Source organism: Argentina silus (assembly GCF_951799395.1).
Source record: "Argentina silus genome assembly, chromosome: 6".
NCBI lineage: Eukaryota > Metazoa > Chordata > Actinopteri > Argentiniformes > Argentinidae > Argentina > Argentina silus.
The window spans coordinates 9581742-9604212 of record NC_139660.1 but is presented as its reverse complement, the minus strand read 5'-3'; the positions used below and the strand labels follow the sequence as shown (position 1 = coordinate 9604212).

Below are 22471 nucleotides of genomic sequence, written 5' to 3'. Positions count from 1 at the left end.
AGAAATATTTGGAAAAACTAGCGAGATTCCAACCTTTGAACCAGACAATGATTATAGTATGTCACAGTATAATAATGTTGCCTCAGGGCAGGCGAAAGGTGTGTCATTGTTATGCATGCAAATAATTTACTAGGTTTCCCACTCACATCTGATAACCAACCTCACGTTTTCTGTGTCTACCTTTTCACGGACCCATGTATCAATGATGACTCGTTGTCTTAGTTTATAACCTATTGGACCTGTGTGGGTGAGGCTAATTGCTATAAGCATAACGTCACCTATGCAGTGTTGTTCAAGGCAGATTCTCATTCCCATTTGTTGCACTTATCAAGAGAAAACACCCCTGCACCTCGGGCTAATGGCTCAGGTAAAACACAGAAGTGGAGGCCACCCAAACTGTTGTAACTCTGTTGGACTGGGTCTACATACTGTATTAGGAGGGGCTTTTTTGTTTTTCTTTTACACAAATGGATCATGGATCATTCAATCAAACATTGCAGTGTCATGATCCTAAGTATGCCCTGATTCCACGCACTGGTGTCATCACCATATCATTACAGCCTGGCTTTGAATGATGTGCAATTCCTCATACATCTTGGGGTGACATCAATGACTGTAAATAGGAAGGGTGACATGGCTCAAAAGAAAGACACTTGCTCCCCAAGTTTCACACTACAGTTTATTTGTTTAATAAAAATCAAAATGGTGCAGACCTGGCTCAGTGGATTTCAAAATGCAGTGTGTAGGAAGAGATACAAAAAGTGTACAATATTCAACCATCACTGTTTTTCTATACAGGAAGATAAAGATAACAACATTCTCAAATATCTGAGCAAATATTGTCAAAAAAATACAAAAAGAACAATATTTCCATTAAGACAACACTACCTGATAGAGAAGGGGTGGGACAAGAGGGTTGCCAAAGGATTGTGTCCAAAATAGAGAGAGGAGCAATCCGGTGACACATATAGCAGACAACGCCACAGCTCAATCTCAGAGGAAATGGCACATCTTTTACATTGCACAACATTACAACTTTAAGTTAAAAGGCACGACACAATACAACTCACAAGGAGATTTTGCCACACATTTGTAATGTTGTAACCAACAAACTTTAAGGCGGATGTCATGTGCAAAAAGGTCTTGAATATGTCAAACATACTACTCAGTGTTGTCTCCAATAACATGTGCTTTTGTTCTTCTGCTTACTTTTGACATCTTAAAGAATATCTGAAATGTGTATATTTAAAGAATGATTGCATTATCATTATGTTGGTTTGTTTTCACAGGCATATTCCAGGCTTCAGGGGTGGTAAGTGGGGAGGGAGGAGGCCTCATTCTAGATTCAGTTCCTGTAGTTCTTTCGGCCATCTCCCTCCTTGAGGAAGGTCCATATGAGGGTGTTGACGATGTCAGGCTGGTCCTGCTGCAGCCAGTGGCTAGCTCCAGATATGATGTTGAGGCGGAAGTGGTTCTTGATGTACAGACGGCATGCCTCAGCCATTTCCTGCTCCAGGAATGCATCCCTCTCGCCCCACAACAGCAGAACGGGGGATTTGACATCATTTTGGCTAAGTGGGAGGGAGCTGTAGAGAAAGCATCAACACCTAACATAGGTCAATAAAAACTGGTTTAACTCATGCCGTCCATGTTACCTGTGTTGTAAGTAAGCTTGTGGGGAGGCTAATTGGGAATGGGTCTGTGAAATTTGTTTTACGTAACTCCAAGCAAAAAAAATTCCCTGTCCTGAGATATACTGACTGCTTAAGAAGGGCAGCAGATGGTGAGTTCAGTCATGCATGTTGAGTTCACATGTCAAAAACACATGCACTCTGTCTGTGTGTGTGTGTGTGTGTGTGTGTGTGTGTGTATGAGTGAGAGAGTGATAACATTGATATTGCATTAACATCAGAGTCATCAGCAAGGCGTATTAATTGTGAAATTAAACTTACAAATAACACAGTGAAACTATATACAAAGCCCAATTTAGTGTCATTGCTTATCCAATACGCCCAGAGCCTTGAGATACTGTGATACTGTAAGTACTGTATAGCAAGCAAAGCGACTCATCATACCTGAGAGATAAGAATATATTATTATTCACCCTCAGATAAGTAAGTGTTCAGTCGTGGCACAAGAGGGCGCTACTGGTTTTCACTTTCACAAGATGGAAGCCTGGCTTAGAACTATTTCTAATGCTCTTCCTCACCTGAAGACATTCCTGTAGTAGTTGAGGGCCCCAGTAAGTGCCCCTGGCTGGGAGAGGGCATAAAGGTAGGCCTCCAGGTCCTCTGCAGTGAGCCATCGGCCCTTCCGCCCTATCCCTGTGCTGCGGCTGGTGAACAAGTCCTTCAGGGCCTACGGGGGGAGACAGAAGGGCAAACTGGGTGACTTTGTGTGACCAAATCCATTACGATCTGGACGACACTCACAGACAAGGTTGCTTACTGTATGTCACTGTCACAGTAATACAGGTCAGATTAGGTACGGACTAGTGGCATGGTTGTTGACTACTGGGAGCTGACCTGAACTGAAGACACCATGCTCTACTACTCTCCCCAAAGAGTAAGTATCCAAAATTGTGAATACAATATATTGAGACCTGTCCAACAAACATTATATAAACACAGACTTGCAGAACAGGTGACATATATGTGACATATAGGTGACATATATGTTGTTGGCAGCAACCTGGCCTGTTTGTTGGCAGATCCTCTAAACTTCAAGTCCATGAACAAAAGTCTATTTGCTTTCCACCTATACAAAAAAATCACAGACCATTCTCTAGTAACCATTTATCATCTATGCTGACTGACTTATGAAATGTATTACATTTGTATCATTTTATACATCTTGCCATACAATGATTTACGATCATGTTAACCTACTACAGGATAAATACTCTAACTAACAATTGCTCTTACAGTGTACAATAAGTTTGAATCTAAATAGACATAGATAACCTGAAAATTCAGCACCACTAACCGCAAAACCCCCCTCCCCCTCTAACACACGCATACATATACCAATGCACATGCACACCAAACACCTGACCTTGAACTCTCTCTCTCTCTCTCTCTCTCTCTCTCTCTCTCTCTCTCTCTCTCTCTCTCTCTCTCTCTCTCTCTCTCTCTCTCTCTCTCTCTCTCTCTCTCTCTCTCTCTCTCTCTCTCTCTCTCTCTCTCTCTCTCTCACACTCACACACACACACACACACACACACACACACACACACACACACACACACACACACACACACACACACACACACCACCTTGAAGTCATTGATAGAGAGCATGAGCTCTGGGAAGCGGGGTAGCTGGAAGAAGAAGAAGTAGCTGGATTTAAGCAGCTGGCTGGGATGACGCAGGGCATAATCTGAAAAGATGAGAGAGGAGAGGAGAGGGGAGAGAGGGGAAAAGAAGACAGAGAAAAAGAGGAGAGTGAGGAGTCGAAGTGAGAGTTAACCAGAACACTGATGAGTGAAGAGCAGTTGCCAGGCAGAGGAGCTGTGGATACTCTAACTGCCAGTCAAGCCAGCTGCTCCAGCTTCATATTAAAGCATTACTGTAATTGGCTTTTCAGTCCCCCCCTTAAGGAAGGAAGGAGAGGGCTTACCAGATGGATGCTGCAAACACTAGATGAAAGCAATAATACCTCATAATTAATGATGCTAATCATGGTAATAACCCAAGAGCCAAATCCTTCAATAGCTAGATGCTGTCTAATTAGCAAGCGGAGTAGGAGTTTTCTTCCACATCATATTGATCCAATATTTGCGACAGACAGCGTGTCGATTAATCTGTGCATCCCATCTCAGGATGGTGACAACATACCAGTGAACACAGAGGGATGAGGGCAGTTTAAGACGATGAGTTTCGTCACCATCTCAGGGTAGTGGATAGCAAACAGCCACGCAATGCTCCCGCCCCAATCATGGCCGACCAGGACACATCTGTTGTAACCTGAGGAGAGAGGAATGTGTAATAATAAGCAAGATATTCAGGTGCATGGTTGGGTATTACTGCAACCAAACGTGTGGTAGTCATGATGACAGAAGCTTGAATGAAGATCAAGGTCACAGTTTCCGTCTGAGGCATTCTGATCATATTAGCTGTCCCCACATATTAATCTCCTTACGTGTCTAGCACCATTTACCCCAGTTCAATCACCCCGGCAGCCCTCATCTCAATGCCAAGATACGTAGCTCACGAAGTAGAGAAATGTAATGCCTGCTTTATATCCCTTTTTTGTGAATGACCACGGCAGTCAGATTTTTTTGCATTGAAATATGACTACAGCTCATCTTGTTTGTTTGTTTGTTTGTAGTAAAAAGGGACAACATTCCCTGCAAATAAAATCATTTTGATAGTTTGGGTATTTTAAAATAGCTGGCTAATAGGAGGTGAGGGACACAGACAGATCCAGGTCTAAGTGGAAGCATCCTGTGTCTGTGAATGAGTGTGCAGGCAGCAGGCTGGGGGCTCTGTATCTGCACAATGGCCCAGGTTCACTCAGCATGAGTCACAGGAAGCTTGTCATGCCATTCTACAGGCCTACAGGCTGTCCAGTGCACAAACATCAGAAACAAGTTTAACTTTGACTCAGGACACTGGGCTGTCTAACTACGAGTCACTCTTTCCAGTAATTGAGATTTTGTAATTTCATACGTAGCAGTCCTGCTCTCTAAATTGTTTGTCCCTGTTGCAGGGTAAAGATTTTGACAAATGTGTAAAAGACTTCCTCTTCCACTAGAATCTCTTACCTAGATACTCCACTATGTCCTTGACGTCTGTGACCAGGGCATCAAAACGGTAACTTTCGATGGATGGGGGCAAGTCAGACTCCCCATAGCCCCGCATGTCAACAGCTACCACACGGAACTCACTCTTAAACTCTCGCAGTTGGTGGCGCCAGGAGAACCTGGGGCAGACAGACAAATAGACAGGATAACATAAATAATCTTCTGTGATGATCTGAAGAGGAGTATATTCTGCACTGGTTTAAATCCAATAACAGTACACTGGTGCTGTACATATGCATATGCTAATCTATACATCCATGTCTTTTTCTCTCTTGAATGTACTTGAAGGTTGTTACAGTGTGTTCTACTCTGCACCCTTTAGTATTGGTACTCAGTTTCCTTCCGAAATGAGTGAAGGTCACCTTTGTATAATATGAGATCTTTTAGTTGCTAATCCCCTCCCTCATCTTGGGACTGAGAAGGCTCCCTAATTGAAGATCTTGTCTGCTATGAAAGCTCCTCAGAGCTGCAATCCCCTCCTCCAAGGAGCAGGAGGTAGAGGCCTGACTGTGAATCTGATGAGTCAGGATAAGAGCAGAGCACCAAAACCCAATATCCTAGAATATAGATGAGGTTTAAAATAAAACAAGCCATCCCCTACAGCCTCCTCCATTTTATCCCAAACCCCCTCTCCCTCTCCTGAGTGATAAGGTAACATTTTGTGTAGCACTTTTTAACACTGAAAAGAGTGAGAGGGGAGAGGAGAGTCTTAGTGACCCATCTCTCTCCAGCATAGCAGAGAGTTTATCATGGATTCCTGTTCAGAAGATGGGCAGTGGAGCGTAATAGACCCACGCTACATTAATTAAGCTCTGTCCTGTCCTTTCTGCAGCTCTGTGAGTACGCCTGAGATATGAACTAGCTTACAGCACTTGACAATGTATTTAGCCCCATTCCTGTGGCCAATCCCTACTACATTCCATACCATTTTTTATTGAACATGAAAAGAAAATGTGTATGGAACTTCAGAGCCAAAGTAATCATAAAGTCTAGTCGTGAGGTCTGTAAACTCACAGACCTCCGTATAGAGATGTTTTAAGGTTTTGGTCTTTAAGATGTAGGGAGAGTGGGGTAAGTTGAGTCATTTACATTCAGCATCACCACATCAAGGGAAATGTAGTATTCTTTCTAACAAAGATATCTACATATATTTCAAGATGTTGTGCATTGGAAATAATCAGAATTCATGTAAACATGAAAAAAAAAGTGGTCTCTTGGCACAACTTACCCTAGGTTTGAGGGTAAGTTTGTAAACCTTGGGGTACATGGAATGAGGCAGGTTTTCTGCATTTCAGATTACCAAGCTCATGAAACTGGTCAGGAAGTTTCTTTATATAATTTGCAAGTTCAGATTCCATTTAACCAGTGAATACAGTGTGTTGTAAAATCTGCTTATTACTTTTTCCATGTGCCTACCTTCATCACAGACTCTATGAAATAATTATGTCCTTAATATGTGGTCACATGATAACATTTGGGGCGGGGTGGAATGGGGGCGGGGCAACTCAGAGGAAACATGGATTAGGAACATGGAATCACAAAAAGACACAACAATACAGCAATAACCTTAACAAATGACCTCAACATTTGTTTGATAAACCAACTCTCCAGCTCTCTAACACACTGGGCTGCGTACTATAAGAACTGCAACCTCTGTAGATGTATGTATGTGTCTGTATTTATGTGCATAGTATTAATAGTGCTTGTTGTCTTACCAGAACTCTGGGAAGCCATGTAAAAACAGCATAAGTGGTTTTCCTCTTTCTCCTGCAGCGACATAGTGAAACCTAAGTCCAGACTCCTGAGAGTGAGATAGAAGACATTCTGAGTCATCAGAGACACGGTTTATGAGATGTCAACACTTCTCTGCTCTTAATCATGCAGGCTATGACTGTCTCATGCCATGTAAAACTCTTAAAATCAACATTGCTGTCTGCATAAAACAAATCAGAGTTAGGCCATCCTATAAACTCAGCCCTCAATTCCAAAATGATCATGCATTAATTCTTTATTTAAGAAATCTGTCAGACACTTTATAGCCATCTTATTCAAATTCATGTGAATTCATGTGTTCAATGGTCGGCTGTAAACAACAAGTCTGTTATGGTCAAACCACTAAGTGAAGTGGTAATTATAAATATAATTATCATTAATGGAAGATCTATCTGATGAGGGAAAATGTACGTTGTCCAATAAGCCCATAAATTAATTTCCTTACAGCTAGCGGCTTGTGCTTCTTGCAAAATGTACTTCCAAACACAAAGTTTATATAAGCCGACCCTGGTTGTTACCTTTATATATCACATCAGAGTGAAAAGTAGCCTGTTACAACTGCCACATTGTTTCCTATCCGCATTCTACGCGGAGCTGTCTTTTCAGCACCATCTGACGTGATCGTGCGGACCATCGAAAAACAACAGTGAAGGTCCGCATAACGTTTCACTGAAATTGTCTCAAAATAAACAGATGCCCCAGGATTTCAGTTGCACATACAGGCCTATTTTGATTGTTTTCTCATATCAACGCGTCGCGGCATGCCAGGTGTTTATGTTACCTATGGACAGCTCATGCACACAATAGGCTATTCCCCTAACAGGCTCCCTCTCATGTGCGGTGTAAAGTGTGCCTTGCCTTACCTTTATTCTAACGTAACAGTGGGTTCCCAAGGACGTGTCATTCAGGCAAGCTGGGGGAGTTTCGCGAATTCCCCACTTGAAGCTTGTTGACGGCCTAATAATTATGTTCCACCAAAGTTTCAGCAGGGCTACGGCAGTGCAGAGAGCACAATAACCGTATATCAATGACCAATACACCAAAACTCGAATCCTAAACGTAAGTCTGGTTGTAAACAACAGCAAGTTGTGGAGCACTCTCGCCATCTTTACATTATACCGCGGGAAACCACTACAGATCACGTTATCTATTGATTTATTTTGTTAATGGGCTGATTCTCTTGAAATATTGCTCATAGTAATCCTGTCGTTCCATTAAAAGCGCATCCGCATGACTGTCCGCCGGGGAGGGTCCCAATAAATGACTGAATGAAACGTTCACATGAGAAGCAGCACGTCAGAATCCACGCTTGCATGTGACAGCAAACAGCAAGGTTGTTTGGCTCGAGGTGTTGCTTTAATACCTTAAACACCGTGCAAAATATTACACATGATCACAGCACCAGATTATTCTGTAAAATCTCTCCACGCGGTTAGACTGCAAAATAGGAGAACATAAATGGATGAAGCCTCAACTGAAAAGATTTTGTAGATCTCTGGTATGAGAGGTGAAAAACGCTTAATCATACCTGAAGGGTGAAAACTGGCATAATCGGTGACCCTATGTTCAATTTAAACATTAACACCTATTGTGACCATTATGGAGATGGTAATATTAAATGCAGAATGGCCCTTGGGTGTACGAGTAAGACTGACAAATATGGGGAAAAAAATAAAAATCCTTATGTGTGCCTTTGCATTCGGCACACTTCCTTGATGGAATGCTCAGGCTAGGGCAACATCAACAGTCTAAAGTATCTTCCCCCTTCGTTTCATCTCCTTAATCTGCACTTGGATTAAACAGGACAGGTTAAAGCAATATGGCTGGAGTCTATTATGAGATTGTTGTCACCTGTCCAGTTTTTTGTCCCACATCAGTGCAGTAGTGTCCCTGTTGAGGGACAGTAGATGGGCCCATCTGATAACCAGATGGTGAATTATATAAAATCAAGCAAACACCAAAAACAGACTTTCATGAAAATATTTTAATGATTTAGCTTTCAGTGTCATCTTTCAAAAATTATATTAGTTCTCTCTCTATGGGTATGGCATGCGCTCAAACCATTAGATACAAATAAAGTGCTACTGTTGATCATTTCATAGAGGAAAACACTGCAGGATAGCCAGAACCATAGGATCAAAAACAATAAGTACATGTCTCTCAAAAACATTTACAGTCAGGATTGAATCTTGATTAGAAAATCCAACACAATCATAGGCATCAACAATGCCTAAAGTTTGCTATAAGCACACCACAATATGGCACTTAAACTTTCAAGTGGAAACTCAAATAAGGGAAGTGTGCATTTTAACATAGTCCCACATTTGAAACTGACATTTGGCAAGGACTGAAACCTCAGCCACAGGTTAACAAAATATGAAGTATACTTTTTTTTTTTTTTTTTGAAATAAACAAAATATATATTTTCTCAAATATTCTGGAACATCAGAAATACATTAAAAAAAAAAACATGAAATAGGTGAAATAGGACATGTACAACTCAGAGCATCATCGGCATTGGGTACAGCATTGTTGTTCTACTATGAATCAAGTGTAGAACTAAATTGAAAGAGAAACTATACATTGATATACAGACATAATAGAATTATCATTTGGGACCATAGCAAAAGGGTCAGATTATACATTTTAGCCAAGTAAAAGAGTTGGAATGTTAATTAGTATGTAAACATGTCCTCATTAGACCTCATACTGTGGTCAAGGGAGGACTCACCAAGAGGTGAAAAGGAAAGAGATGATGACTAGGTGTTGGTGGAGGGTTGAGGTCAACTACATTTTTGTTCAATCAATGCAAAAAGTGAAAACATTTTATGAATTGAAAAATCATCTTGGAACACAACCATCCATTTTCAACTAGCAAACTACAATTTCTTGCTTTGGGCAAATTGAAATTCTAATTGACCCCACACCTGGTTTAAACTTCCAATAGTGCTTAATTTGCCAACTCTTACTCAAAGTCTGCTTTGCAGTCCTTCAGTGCAGGTATTTACCATCACAAGTACAAAAAGGCGGAATTGAATATCAATATATGGTCCTTCAGCATGTTTTAGCAGGATCAATATTTTACATTGTACAGTGTCTTATAACAGGGACAACAACACTAAAATGTATCAGGATTATGTGAAGATGCCATGCTACAAGCTTCTCCTCCTCAGGATAATAACCAGTTTCCTTCATCAAAACGCTTGGTCCTGACATCCAGAAGAAGAGAAGGTGCCTGTGTTGTTTACTGGAACAGTAAGATCATTTATTGTCCAATAACACAAGAAATCTGCCAAAAACTGCACTGGTCCCATTTCAGTCCAGGTTCTTCTCAAATGTGGCCATGATGTCACTCTGCATGGTCATGTCAATGACACCAGACATCTGGGGGAGAAAAGGCAGGTTATGAACACAAGGAACAGAATAATGACAGTTTTAATTAAACAATTGAAGAACGGGAACTTACAGCCTCCCGTCTGCGACGCTCTTGCTCTCTCTTGCGAGCCATCTCTCTTTCCCTGTCCACTGAGGACTGTGTCATGAGTGGATGTGATTGGGCGGTTGGCTCTGGAGCTTCAGTAGCCTCCAAGATGGATCCTGTATGCAGGGTCTCTGCTGGCTCTACCGTGTCCTCTTTACAAGGTTGAGGGTCTTGTTCCACTCGGTGTGGCAGTAGAAGGCTTAGGAAAAACCCACCACACTGCTGTTAGTAGGTTCATATAGTGATTAAGACCTACTTAAAAATTTGAGGATTTGTCGAAAGCAGCATTCTATTCTATTAACTCTAATAAATGTTTATTTTGAAAATACCTGTTCTTCTCTGGTGCCATCCTCTCCATCTGCATCCTCTTAAGGGCCTTTTCACGCTCCTCCTTTTCCATGGCAGCCTTGCGGAACTTATGAAAGCTCTCCTTTGAGGACTTTATGGTTGAGGGAGTTAAGGTGGCAATCTTTCCCAGGCTGGCCCAGGAGTCTGCATTCTTCAGGACAATATCCTAAAGAGGACATAATTGCTCACTAAAGGGAGAATGGACAGCTGACATTTTGGGCTGGTTGGAAAATAAATGCTTCAGATTATCTAACCTTTTTGGCAAGTGGTGGTTTTCCATCTTGAATGGGTTTGTTGGCTGTGTTAGTGTGAGACACTAGATGAGGGAGGCTGGTGCTACTGCTATCAAACACACCTTTAGAGTGTCTGGTATCTAGGGAGGCATAAAGATATGGGGTCGATTCAAGAGAGCCTTGCAAAGGAATTATAAATGAAAACATTTCCACAGTGCACACAGTATTGCTTACTAGGCATTTTCTGCAGTGTCTTGGAGTCGGGCTCCCCCGGCAACTCACAGGGCTTCCTCTCATCCTTCATGAGCTGTAATGGGCTGTCTTGTAGAGGGGACAACAGTGGGAACTGTTGCAAAGTAAGATTTACAGTGTGAAACCCTCATTTCCATGCTAAGGCTATTTCACACAATCAAAATGTCTAGTAAAATAACATTTAATTTGCAAGGAAGGAACATTGTGTACATTCTGTACAGTTGTATCTGTAAGTCAAATTGCAATATCTTTAAGTAAAGTACCTCAAGTCTGGTGCTAGAAGAATGTAGTAAAACTCCGGGAGGAGAGGTCAGAGGGGACAAAAGTGCAGACAAACCTAATTGACAACAACAACAAAAAAACCATAAGAAAAGGCTGATATTATTTTCAACATAAAGACTACCTGTGCGTGTAAGCAGGCATAATGCTGATGGGGAAGAGAGTCAGACATGCAGCCAGGGCTAAAACGATGGTGAGATGGCATGAGCACGAAAATCTTAAACCAAAAGCCAACAGAGCCATCTAACAGCAACACAGAAATTAGCAGATACGGTTTGAGAGCAGCACGCAGGCAGGCAACATGCTAAAAGCTACGGGGATGCTGATGACCCCTTACCTTCCTGTGGAGCCCTATCAGGGGGGTTGTGTGAGAGTGAGCCAGTTTTCACCTCCTGTGTTTGGGATGGTGAAGAACACTGGGGAAATGGGAGAGCTGAGGTAGAATGGGGCTGGGGTGAACATAAGGGACTGGAATGTGTGGTGGCAACTCTGGGTGTTATGGGGTCACTGGGAGTGGGGGAGAAAGTAGGGGTCACTGAAGGGGATTCTTGTTGAGGGGGCAGGCTGAGCTGCACAGGGGCCTCCTTGTTTTTGAGAGGTAGTGGTGCTGCTTTGGCACTAGGTCTTGAAGGCTGCTGAGGCAGGCGGCTGTGTAAGGCTGAAGTGGAGGGGGGGGGGAGAGTCAAGAGAAACGGTGAGACAAGGCTGTAGCTTCTATCCCAATCTGATTTCCTGGTTCTGTTCCAGGAGACAAATGAATCCTTTTCGTCTTCGTCTCCTTTATAGCAAAATTAATGGACTCAACCATTACCTGGGGGTGACAGAATCAGCTCTTCAGGAGGCTGTGTAGACTGGCCTTTCATTACTTCTGCTGGGGGTAAAGAGGGAGGAGGTGGCTGAGTGGTCTGCAGTGAGGCCTCTAATGGGTCTTTTTTCCCAGATTTCTTCACGGAATGGCCTGTCAGTTTCACCTTCAGTTTGATGGACAAAAACACATTTAAAATTAACACTAATTCCCCCCCCAATACACCAAACATGAAGGCATTACTATGCAAGTTAGACCAGTTGATTAGAGGATGTAGAGGCTATAACATTACACATTTACCTTCGTTTTAACCATGTGGCAAGAGTCTTTGGTTCTCTTCTTCTTAGTTTTCAGCACTGAAAGACATACAATAGTAATTCAATGTCTCTCACAAGCCAGCCAACTGTTCCTTCAACTAATAGCTCAGCAGCCAGATATTTTAAACATAACCTTAAGATATTTGTTAAATCACTCAAAGTAAAAAATTCTTGACTGCTGTTTATGGACATGTGAGATTGCTGGAGATATAAAATGACAAACTGAAAAAAATAAATAATACAAAGATCTACTTACCATAAAATAAAACCTAAAACCCCCTCACTGACCTACTCTGGAGTCACTACCCAGTTTCCCCTAAAAGCTAAAGTTGTGATTGCACACAAAGTTGTTAAGTAGGCTAACATGAGTGTAGTTTTGTAATAATGGACAGAAAACACCACTTAATATAACATTTACAGAAATTGTCTAACAAAACATATTTATTTGAACCTCTAGGTGTTGAACACCAAAACAAATAAGGTTTAATTCTACCCATATTGGGTACAAATGGAACAAAAACATATGCACTAACCACAAAATGCAGTGGTTCACCAAGACATTCTCCTGTGTTCTATGATATGGATTGAGTTCTACTCAAGCTCTGCAATTACTTTAACTTTAACAATCTGCTGAGTGCTACAAATACAATCCATGATGTCTGTGCATTACTCCAATATTTCCTCATACACATACTAAACCGTGCAAAAGTCCAACACACAAAAACTAAATTCACAGTACAATCAAAACCAATTGATGAACAGTGATAAGTGCTGTAGTTTGAAGTGAGGGCCAGCTCTGACTATGCATTAGTTGCAAGATTAAAGGAAAGGATGAGATGAGGGAGGGGGATGAAGTATAGTTTAACACCTATAACTGAAAACCAAAACCTCTCTAATCAAATCTAATTGTTTTGTGATGTGTAACTTTATCTAATAATTAGTATTTCTGTTTCTAAAAATGTGTCCCCATTGTGACGGAACATGTTTTTATTTGAACTTGATTGACATTTGCATAGCAGGCTGGCTGGCCTCACTTCAAACTTGGCACATTTTATCTGAACAGGCATGAAGATTAAGTTAAACTGCAACGAAACAATAACCATACAAATAAATATAGCACCCAAATAATCTGAAAAAATATCTTTATGTGACAGAGATCTCTGTATCTACAGACAGGGTGAAAAGTGCAAGAAAGAATGAAAACACCCAATGAACAAACAAAAAACAAAACAATACACACTTTAATCTTTTTTCAAGTATTTGGTTTGCCAGCAGGTAATAAGGTGACTGAGTTCTATTGCTACAAATGCTGTGTCCAGGTGGGCAATTGTTTTTGCTCACTCCTTTGGTGTGCAGAGAGTGGGGGGAGTCCCCTTTCAGGAAAGAGAGGTGGGTAGGGGGGGGAGAGTGCTGAGGAGAACAGCTAACCTGATTCAGAGTCACTGCTATCAGAAGTGCTAGAATCACTACTACTGCTGCTGTCAGAGCTGGAGGAGGAGCTGCGGCTGCTGTCACTAAGGCGCGAGACCTGGCCCAGGTCTTTGGAAGCCACAGGGGGCTCACCTGTTGAAAACAGATGGAAAACTTTCACTGACAGGAGACGAGAGAGAAACTAAAGCAATTGCAGAACGCCTGAGGTGTTCTCTATTGGACCACAGAGAGAAAACAGACAGAAGAAACGTCTCCCCTAACCCTCCTCAGAACAAGGGACATCTGGATCACTCAGAGGGCCAGGGGACACATGGCTCAAGCAGGTGCTTCAGTTCTTACTTGCTGCCTTTTTCTTCTTGGCCAAGCTCTTCTCCTCACCAACATTCTGGAGAGGTTTCGCAGCATCCTGCTTTTTCCCAGCCTGCATTTCTTCTTTGAGTTTCACTGCCATTTTCTCTGTGAGGGCAGAGAAAGCATGACAATAACATGACGCTTGTAGTCCTATCAACATAAAGAGATATAACCAGTATGCATAATGAATCTGAAGGAAAAGGCTTGAAGAGCTAGAAGAAGGTGCATACTGTACTCACGGCCAAGTTTCTTGGGACGTTTCCTCAGACTGGCCATGACGAAGCTCTGTAAGGTCCTCAGTGTGGAGTGTTTCAAGGTTTCAAAGTCGATCTCTATCTCCTCTGGGTTGGCGTCTCGCAATGACGCCTCCCTGGCCTGGATAATGTTGACCACCCTTCCTAGTTTGTCACCGGGCAGCTTGTTGATGTCCAGACTCAACTGCCTCTTCTCACTGTAGGACATGGGTTTCGCTGGCACCTCATCCTCAGATTCATGGGGCATTACAGCAATCTTGCTTCTATTGCCATGCCTACAGAGGTGCAAATGGAAACAAAGGTCTGAGCAATGCACCTAAGCATTGTGGGAAAAGTGGTCCTGTTGAGATTAGATATGAATAATTAGACAAGTATAGTTCACAGACAAAGAGGAGCTCATTTACATCGCAGATGAGCCCTTCTTGTTGTTGACTCTTTTCTGCACTTTGGAAATGGTTTTCCTAACGTCTTCATAGTTCTGTCTGATTGATCTTTCCTTTTCTCTTTGTCTCTTGTCGTTGTTAGATTTCTCTTTCCTCTTTGGTTTCAACAGGGGCTCCTGGGTGAGTCTCTGCAGTTGATCACTGACTGCTTTCAACTGAAAAGAGGAGAAGCGGACATAAGCCTTGCATGCATTGAGAGGTATGCAGTCATGTCATTTTGGGGAGTTAAGACTGAGTGACACAAACCTGTTCCTCTAGATTAGCCATCTGTAGAGCTCTCTCTTCTTCCTCCTCAGAGCCTGAGGAGCTTTCTGATTCGGAGGAGCTCTCGCTCTCACTGCTCTCTGGGCTTGAGGAGCTCTCGTGCCCATCTCCTCTGTCCCACTTGTCTCTATGTACTGGGTAAGAACCCCTCATTGGCTGATGTGGAATCTTCAAATAGCGGGCCTCAAACACATCCTGGCGGAGTACACAATCTATTTAGTCAAATACTCCTTTATCTAAAGCTATTGCATATTGCAGGGTCATTCATAAAACGAGTTCTACCTGAAGTTTCCTTGCCATAGTAACAACTTCATGGGTGGGTGGATTGTATTTGTAACAGTTGGAGAACATAAGTCTGAAATCCGCAGCAAACTCCTGAGCATCCATGTATTCCCGATCATCAATTTTTTTCTGTGTGAAAACGTCAGCAGTTCAGTCATGAGAAATAGCGTCAGGGCCAATCACACAAACTATAAATACCATCATCTTTATAGAGCCGTTTACAGATACTCTAACCCTGGTAGGTAAATCCCTTTCAACACAAGCTTATATACTATGGCCATCTTACCCTTATGGTGCTCAGATCCATGGGCTGCTTGATGATTTCATGGTAGTCGTGCAGGCCTAGGCCAGCTGTATCCACTGGTGTGTAGAAGGGCCAAGCGTAGGCTAAATGTCTCTTGGTGAACATCTCCTTCAAGATAATATTGCAGTACTTGAGGCACTCCGAGAGCTTGGCCTTCTTTCCCTGCTGCGGAGAATCAGGCAGGTCTTTCCTTGGAGGTTTGATGGGTCGTCCGCTGCCTCGCCGAGAAAATAACTTGCAGGGTGTTGACCCCTCAACGATTGGGGAAGACTCACAGCTAGTGATCGCCGAGGCTGTCGGGGTGGTAGTGTCTGCTTTTCTCTTCACACCCTTTTTCATCTAAAAAGATTAAAGATGACTGCATTGAGTGTGATCCAAGAAGAGCAAAAATATCACCAAAAGTAGTAGACTGAACAGTATTTAACTGCTCCACGTCACAGAGCAGTATACATTTTACTCAACTATATATTGCTTCACAGCATAGGTTAAGCTTCAGTTTAGTACATATAGCTACAACTGTGGTACACTGTAGGTGGCAGAGCTGCTGTTCCGTGCAAATAACGATGTGTAGATGTAGAGTGCAAATTGTTGTGCTGTCAAGGAAACTGACATTGGCTGCTATCTGTGTGGAGAGCTGGGCAGGGGGGATGGAGTGAAGCGCCTCAGGAGGAATGACAGTCAATGTCTGGCGGAACACCACTTCTGACACAGGGGAGTGGGGTCTCAGTTTCTCCACACCTACAGAGAGAAGAAGTGAAGAAAAGGAGCAAAACATTCAGATACGAAGATACGCTAAACTTTTAATGGTACCCAACAATTTGCATATGGATATCTTTTGAGAATTAAGCTATTCAAAGACGAAGCCTGTGTGTGTAGGATGCAGTCCCTGATATGTACCTGCAGAAGACTTCCTCCCTTTCCCTGGTGTCTTTGTGGTAACCACCGACTCCTCAAGCTCCTCCTGAGGCATCTGGGCCACTTTCTGTAAGAAGAGTTTCTCCAGGGCTTGTGCCATTAAAACAATGTCATCTCCAGGCTGGGAACAATGAATGTATGTACAATTACTCATTCATTATGTACCAAACATAAGGAAAATACATGCTTGACTCTAAATTAAGTTCAGTTTTGATTAAAGTGTATTTAGGTGCTGTATAGCCCTGGGTTGATCCAATGAGTAGATAATACAGCACTTTCAAACAGAAAAATAAATGATGGTTTCATGCATAATCAGCATAGTCACTGTGACAATGCTGATAATGCATTAAACCATCATTTATTTTTCTATTTGAGAGTGCTTGCCGTATGATCTACTTACAACATGTACCACACACACTGATGGTAATTGAATGCAAATTAACATTTTCAAATCATCAGAAAGGTTTCCTTACGCGATTGTATACGTAGCAATTGGTGAACATGGTGTTGAAGTCCTCTATGCATTCCATTGCCTTCGAGTAATAATTGTTCTGTAGACGCCTCTTAATAGTGCCCAAATCCATTGGATTCTTGATAATTGTATAATAATCCTAATAAGAGTGGTAAGAGGGGACCAATCCATGATAATGCATAGTCATGATTTAGATCAAGCTGATGTCAGAGAAAAGGCTATAGAAAAAGCATTAAAAACACCTGGAACAAAAGTCATATACTCACTGGAAGGTGCAGGTCGACCGCATCAACCGGCTGTCGGAAAGGCCAGGAAAAGTGGTGCCTCCATAAGGCATTGACAACCACCTTCTCCAGAAACTGCAGCTGGCTGGTGAGACGACCAGGCTTCTTGGGGTTCTTGTACTCTGGGGGAGGAGGGTTTCCACTCACAGTGGCCATCTGGGGGTATTTGACTTCTGACATTGTGTAATAGGGCCAGGGTCAGTGGACAAAAGGAAGCAGTTCAGAATGACACTTCTCTGCACTCAGCTCTCATCACACATCGTCCTCCTAAATCACTGAAAAGAGAGGAGGGGTTTTCAGCAGGAATGTCTTTGATCACTAGTACATCAGTAAGTAAGCCTAAATAATAAAACAAAAACCTTTAAAATTCGTAGCTGGATGACTGTCACCAAGGTCAGGTTGCTGGACTAGTTTTGCTTTTCACTTTCCATGAAAGTTAGGTGGCTTAAACCACAATCCAAAAATATATCATTGGATGTGCAAAAATGGGATCTCATATTTTTTTATATATCATATTCCACTGAAGGTCTAGCCAATACAAAGGTTTTCTTGAAAATAACAACACAGATGAAACACTGGATAGACTTTAAATCACTAGCCTACTACTTAATGGCTATATTATTCATAGCCTATACAGTGAACTAGGCTAAGTGTAATCATTATGTTAAGGAAGGAGACTTAACCCAGACTAGATTCTGACAGTCCAACTATCCAAAATATCAAAATAAACTGAAAATGAAATATTGCCACATAACTCTGACACATGGTGTCTTATTTGCATGGCACGTTTTTCTGAAACATTACTTCATTTTTGTTTAGAAAAGTAAGCGTTGAAACCTATGGAATGTAATTAATTACTGTGGTATACTGCCACCTACTGGACATCAAGTGGCAAATTTCGTCCAACTACAGCACAAGGCACCACATTTGCTTACGTGATCATATATATGTTTGAGAACATGACTTGATAAACAAATGTGTATGCATTGGACTATATTACCTACTTGAAATAAACCCAAAGCAGCTCCCTGAACAGCTTCCTTCTCTACAACTAACCAAAATATCGTACATGGTTTCATAAAAAAATATAAAAAGTTCTGTTCATAATGTCCGTATCAATGCCAATGCATTCAATCAAACTTCATGAGGAAAACAACCCAGAGACAAAGCAGAAATGTTATAATGTTCGGACCTCAACAAGGATTAAAATAAACCATTGGCTCTGTCTCCAGTCAAAAAACTAACAATTAGCCACAAGCAACTGCATGAAATCCAAGGTTAAATGTTGTAAAAATAATAATAATAATAAAAAGAAAAGCCATTAAATAGACTTTGCCAGCTACATGCTATGGCCTATAGTTACATGAGGTTCAAGTCAGATATTTATATGATATTCACACTCAAAACTCTTTAGAATAGGCATCTTTATTAGCTATGAAAATGACTAAACATTACCATACAGTATAGCAGTGCACTCACTTCACCACCCAACAGTGAACAAGGCCCTAGGCCAGGAAGGAGGTGGGGAGGAGCATTTAGCATTTTTCGAACATCTGAAACAGCTTTTTCCTGGAATCTATAGCCATAACCCATATGCCTAACTGTATGTCTAAATCTAAAAATCTAACAAATCTTTATATTTAGCCCAACTCACAAAAACAGTACAGTAAGCTACCAGCACGAAATTGATGCTGCATCCCGAGCCTTGAAATTCAAATTAAGGATCATTAGGAAAGATAAGAAACTTTATTAGTGCTTACATGAGATGTGCCTTGATCTCCACTTACCCCACCAAGATCATTTAAATCTTCACAATCTTCAATGAGATTTTGACTTTTGTCGATACCCAATCAAATAATTTACATTACAAGTTATGTTGATCTTTCTAGGCATTTTATTTTCCATAAATACATTGGAGTTGTGGGTTATTTTACATAGAGAAACTAATACGCCCTCCCAAGAGCATAGAATCAGTATCAAATAAAAGTAAACACACGTTAAATGTATGACTAAAACTTTATATTTAATCAATCATTGAATACGTACACACATATGCCACTAATCTAATGCTGAACAAATAAATTTCAATTTGGAATGAATCTACACGATGACAGACGGGACTGAATGAAAAGAAAAACAAAGTGTAGCAATAAATTGAACTTTTATTAGACTGTTACTGCGTAAATTGGTATGTGTATGTCAAGCTGCTTCACCAGCAAGAGGAAAACAATGCGCCACTAGGCAATTTTTGCTTTGCGCCCTCTACTGGTAGACACTGTGGTAGCCAAAAACGCAGGACTAGCTGGGACACGGTCAACTAGCTTGGCTAACGTTGGAAACGTGGTTTCATTTGCTTGTATGATGCAATCATGGAAGGAAACGTTAGATCACATGGCTAGCTAGCTACTGTTTTCTACGTTACACCATCTATGGTCACACATATACTTGGTCAGTGTGCAGCTAGCCAACGTTAGCTACATGCCTTCTCGTAATGTGGCTATACCCGTAGCTAAATTAGATATGCAAAACAAACTCGTCGTAGGACATACATTCGTAACGTTAGTAAGCTAACTTGAAACAGCACAGGTCGGACGGCCCCGCGCCCGCCCGCCCACACACACACACGAGTTCTGAGAAAACAACACAGCAGTGAGCTGATTAAATAAAGCTAGAAAGCTAACATGTCGGGTTTTGTTGAATTAGCTATCCTAGCCTCTTTTCATAGTTTACCTTTCCGTCTCTGGCACAACAAGATTTTTTTTAACTGAGACAGACGCTCTTTTGACGAGGGTGCTCTGCAGGCAGGATGGCAAATGTGGCTGTCGTCGGTGTTGCGTTCGATCAAAAGGTTGCATTTAATGCAACTAGCTAGCTATACAAGTAATCAAACATACAGCTATTTAGCTCTGATTGACAATTTCAGGTACGTTGAAAACTAGTCTTCAATGGCGGACGTCTCTATGGGCAACCGCCTCATATTTATACACTTCGGTTTGGAACCCGAGCGCCGATTGGTTGAAACCCTTCACGTGCTACCACATTACTTCATTTTCTCTATCGATAGAATTTTCTGTCACTGAAACAATGTTTTAGGCTATGAAATATTGGTCCCCGCTAGAACACACGTACACACACGTACCCCGTTTCGATATAACAACTATACATTAAGAAAATTATAACGAAAGCACTCGTAAAATAACAAAGACGGGTATCCAGGGTATTTTTCAAAATGCAACATAACTGGCTAATTACAATCACATGACCATTCTAGAACATTCTGCTGATCTGTAGGACAACACTTGCAGCTAAACAAACAAATTCATTCGGAAGTTGAATACGAATTGTCTCCCAATCGCAATGTGTCATCGATTTAGTGTGTCCTCAAAAACACCTTTAGAGGCAAAAAGGAGTGTTGCTTCGAAAATCAAATGGAAATTTAGTGAGAAAGAGAAGACTGCTTTGGATGGGGGTGGGGAGTTGTACATTTGCGCATGTGTTCCGCTTGCCACTTTGCAATTGGCCGAACAATTGATATCGTCCTGACGTCATGTCTAGCCGTGTTTATCGTGTTGCTGCCTAGCAAAATGTTAACATGTTTGCCATTATGTGTGAATGTTAAAATGTTTGTTTTTATGTTTGTAACAACAAACAAAAAATATGGCTAGTGGTGTGCCCAGAATCTGTTTTTATGATGAGGTAGCCTGTTGCGACCAGCTGCGTCATTCAACCAGTATTCTAGGGTGCACCAAGTGTGTGAGGAAGGAGGTGGGGAGGAGCATTTAGCATTTTTCACCTTTTTCCTGCAATCTAGAGCAATAACCCCTATGTCTAATTGTATGTATAAAATAAGTCTGTTTTCTGCATAGGTTATCTAAACATACGCGTTTTACTGTAAACGCGTGATCCTCTTGGCCTAACGGTCGCTTGCGTCTTTCACGTAGGAAACCCGGGCGAGTTTAAACCGCACCCGTCACACGTACATTCTGAGGAAGGCAACCATACTGATTATTACTGCTGGGCTGCATATGACCATGAATAGCATTTTGTCAGAGTTATGGCCAGGTAGGGGTGACTCAACACAGAGATGTCCAGGCTAACGTAAGGAATAAGACAGCATTTTAATTAAGACTGTTGGTTAATAAAAACTGGTCTTGGTTTCGTCACAGTCTTGTACTATCTCTTGGTCTGGGTCTCCAGATCAGTCTTGGACTCTAGCTGGTCTTGACTCCATCTGCACAACCATATAAGAGTTCCAGATAAGAGTCCTCAGAGAGTAGATGCTCAATGGTCTGCATCTTGACCACAGGAGTCAGGAGTGCTTTTGCAAAGCATCCACAGGAGGGCAGTATTATCCACAGATTGTTTGAGTACTCATCTTCTGAGGGCTATACTGGTTTAACATAGCCACAGTTGCCCATAATATACACTCACCGAACACTTTATTAGGAACACCTGTACACCTTCTCATGGTGGAGGTGGTGTAATGGTGTGGGGAATGTTTTCTTGGCACACTTTGGGCCTGTTAATACCAATCAATCATCGCTTGAATGCCACAGCCTATTTGAGTATTGTTGGTGACCATGTGCATCCCTTCATGGCCACAATTTACCCATCTTCTAATGGCTACTTCTAGCATGATAATGCACCATGTCACAAAGCAAAAGTCGTCTCAAACTGGTTTCATGAACATGACAAGTTCAATGTTCTTCAGTGGCCTTCCCAGTCACCAGATCTGAATCCAATATAACACCTTTGGGATGTGGTAGAACAGGAGATTCACAGCTTGAAAGTGCATCTGAAAAATCTGCAATCTTCCTAAAAAAGAAAAAAAAGAAAGACCCACTCTCTTTACCTGGATCTGTGGTCATGAAAGGATGAGGTTTCATGAGCTTTTAAGATAGGCCTAAGGTATGTATAAGTACTGGAACAAAGTCCTGATCTTATATTTTTTCAGAATGCTTTATTATAAAATACAAGCAGCAAGCTATTATGAACATAGAATATACTGTACCTAGGGCACAGAGTTTTTCCTGGTCAGGTCACAAGTACTCCAAATGCCATGCTCCAACCAACGGAGCCATCTGAACCTCAATAGTTTTACGAAGTCAGACTCTCCATGAGATTTTGGGTTCCGAGATTAGAACCACAATGCTAATGATACTACTTTTACCACTACTTT

General features: G+C 41.7%; 2 protein-coding genes across 2 annotated transcripts; both read right to left on the bottom strand.

Moving 5' to 3' along the window:
• Positions 1–1345: 1345 nt before the first annotated feature.
• Positions 1346–7683, bottom strand: ephx4 (epoxide hydrolase 4; the record flags this gene model as incomplete). The annotated part of the gene is made up of 7 exons (XM_083671251.1): positions 1346–1586; positions 2210–2358; positions 3275–3378; positions 3837–3965; positions 4766–4923; positions 6520–6605; positions 7441–7683. 7 exons carry the CDS (start codon positions 7681–7683, stop codon positions 1346–1348), a joined length of 1110 nt encoding a protein of 369 aa, XP_083527377.1.
• An 895-nt stretch (positions 7684–8578) lies between these two features.
• brdt (bromodomain, testis-specific) lies at positions 8579–20702 on the bottom strand. The gene is made up of 21 exons (XM_083672197.1): positions 20023–20702; positions 17275–17567; positions 17010–17147; positions 16519–16657; positions 16232–16359; positions 15604–15960; positions 15318–15446; positions 15018–15230; positions 14733–14926; positions 14314–14603; positions 14063–14179; positions 13721–13855; positions 12276–12331; positions 11982–12141; positions 11508–11828; positions 11155–11228; positions 10874–10985; positions 10661–10779; positions 10388–10572; positions 10044–10257; positions 8579–9961 (listed from the first exon to the last, which is right to left on the bottom strand). The coding sequence occupies exons 2-21, from the start codon at positions 17470–17472 to the stop codon at positions 9893–9895; spliced, it is 3348 nt and encodes a 1115-aa protein (XP_083528323.1). The 5' UTR covers positions 17473–17567; positions 20023–20702; the 3' UTR covers positions 8579–9892.
• Positions 20703–22471: the final 1769 nt, after the last annotated feature.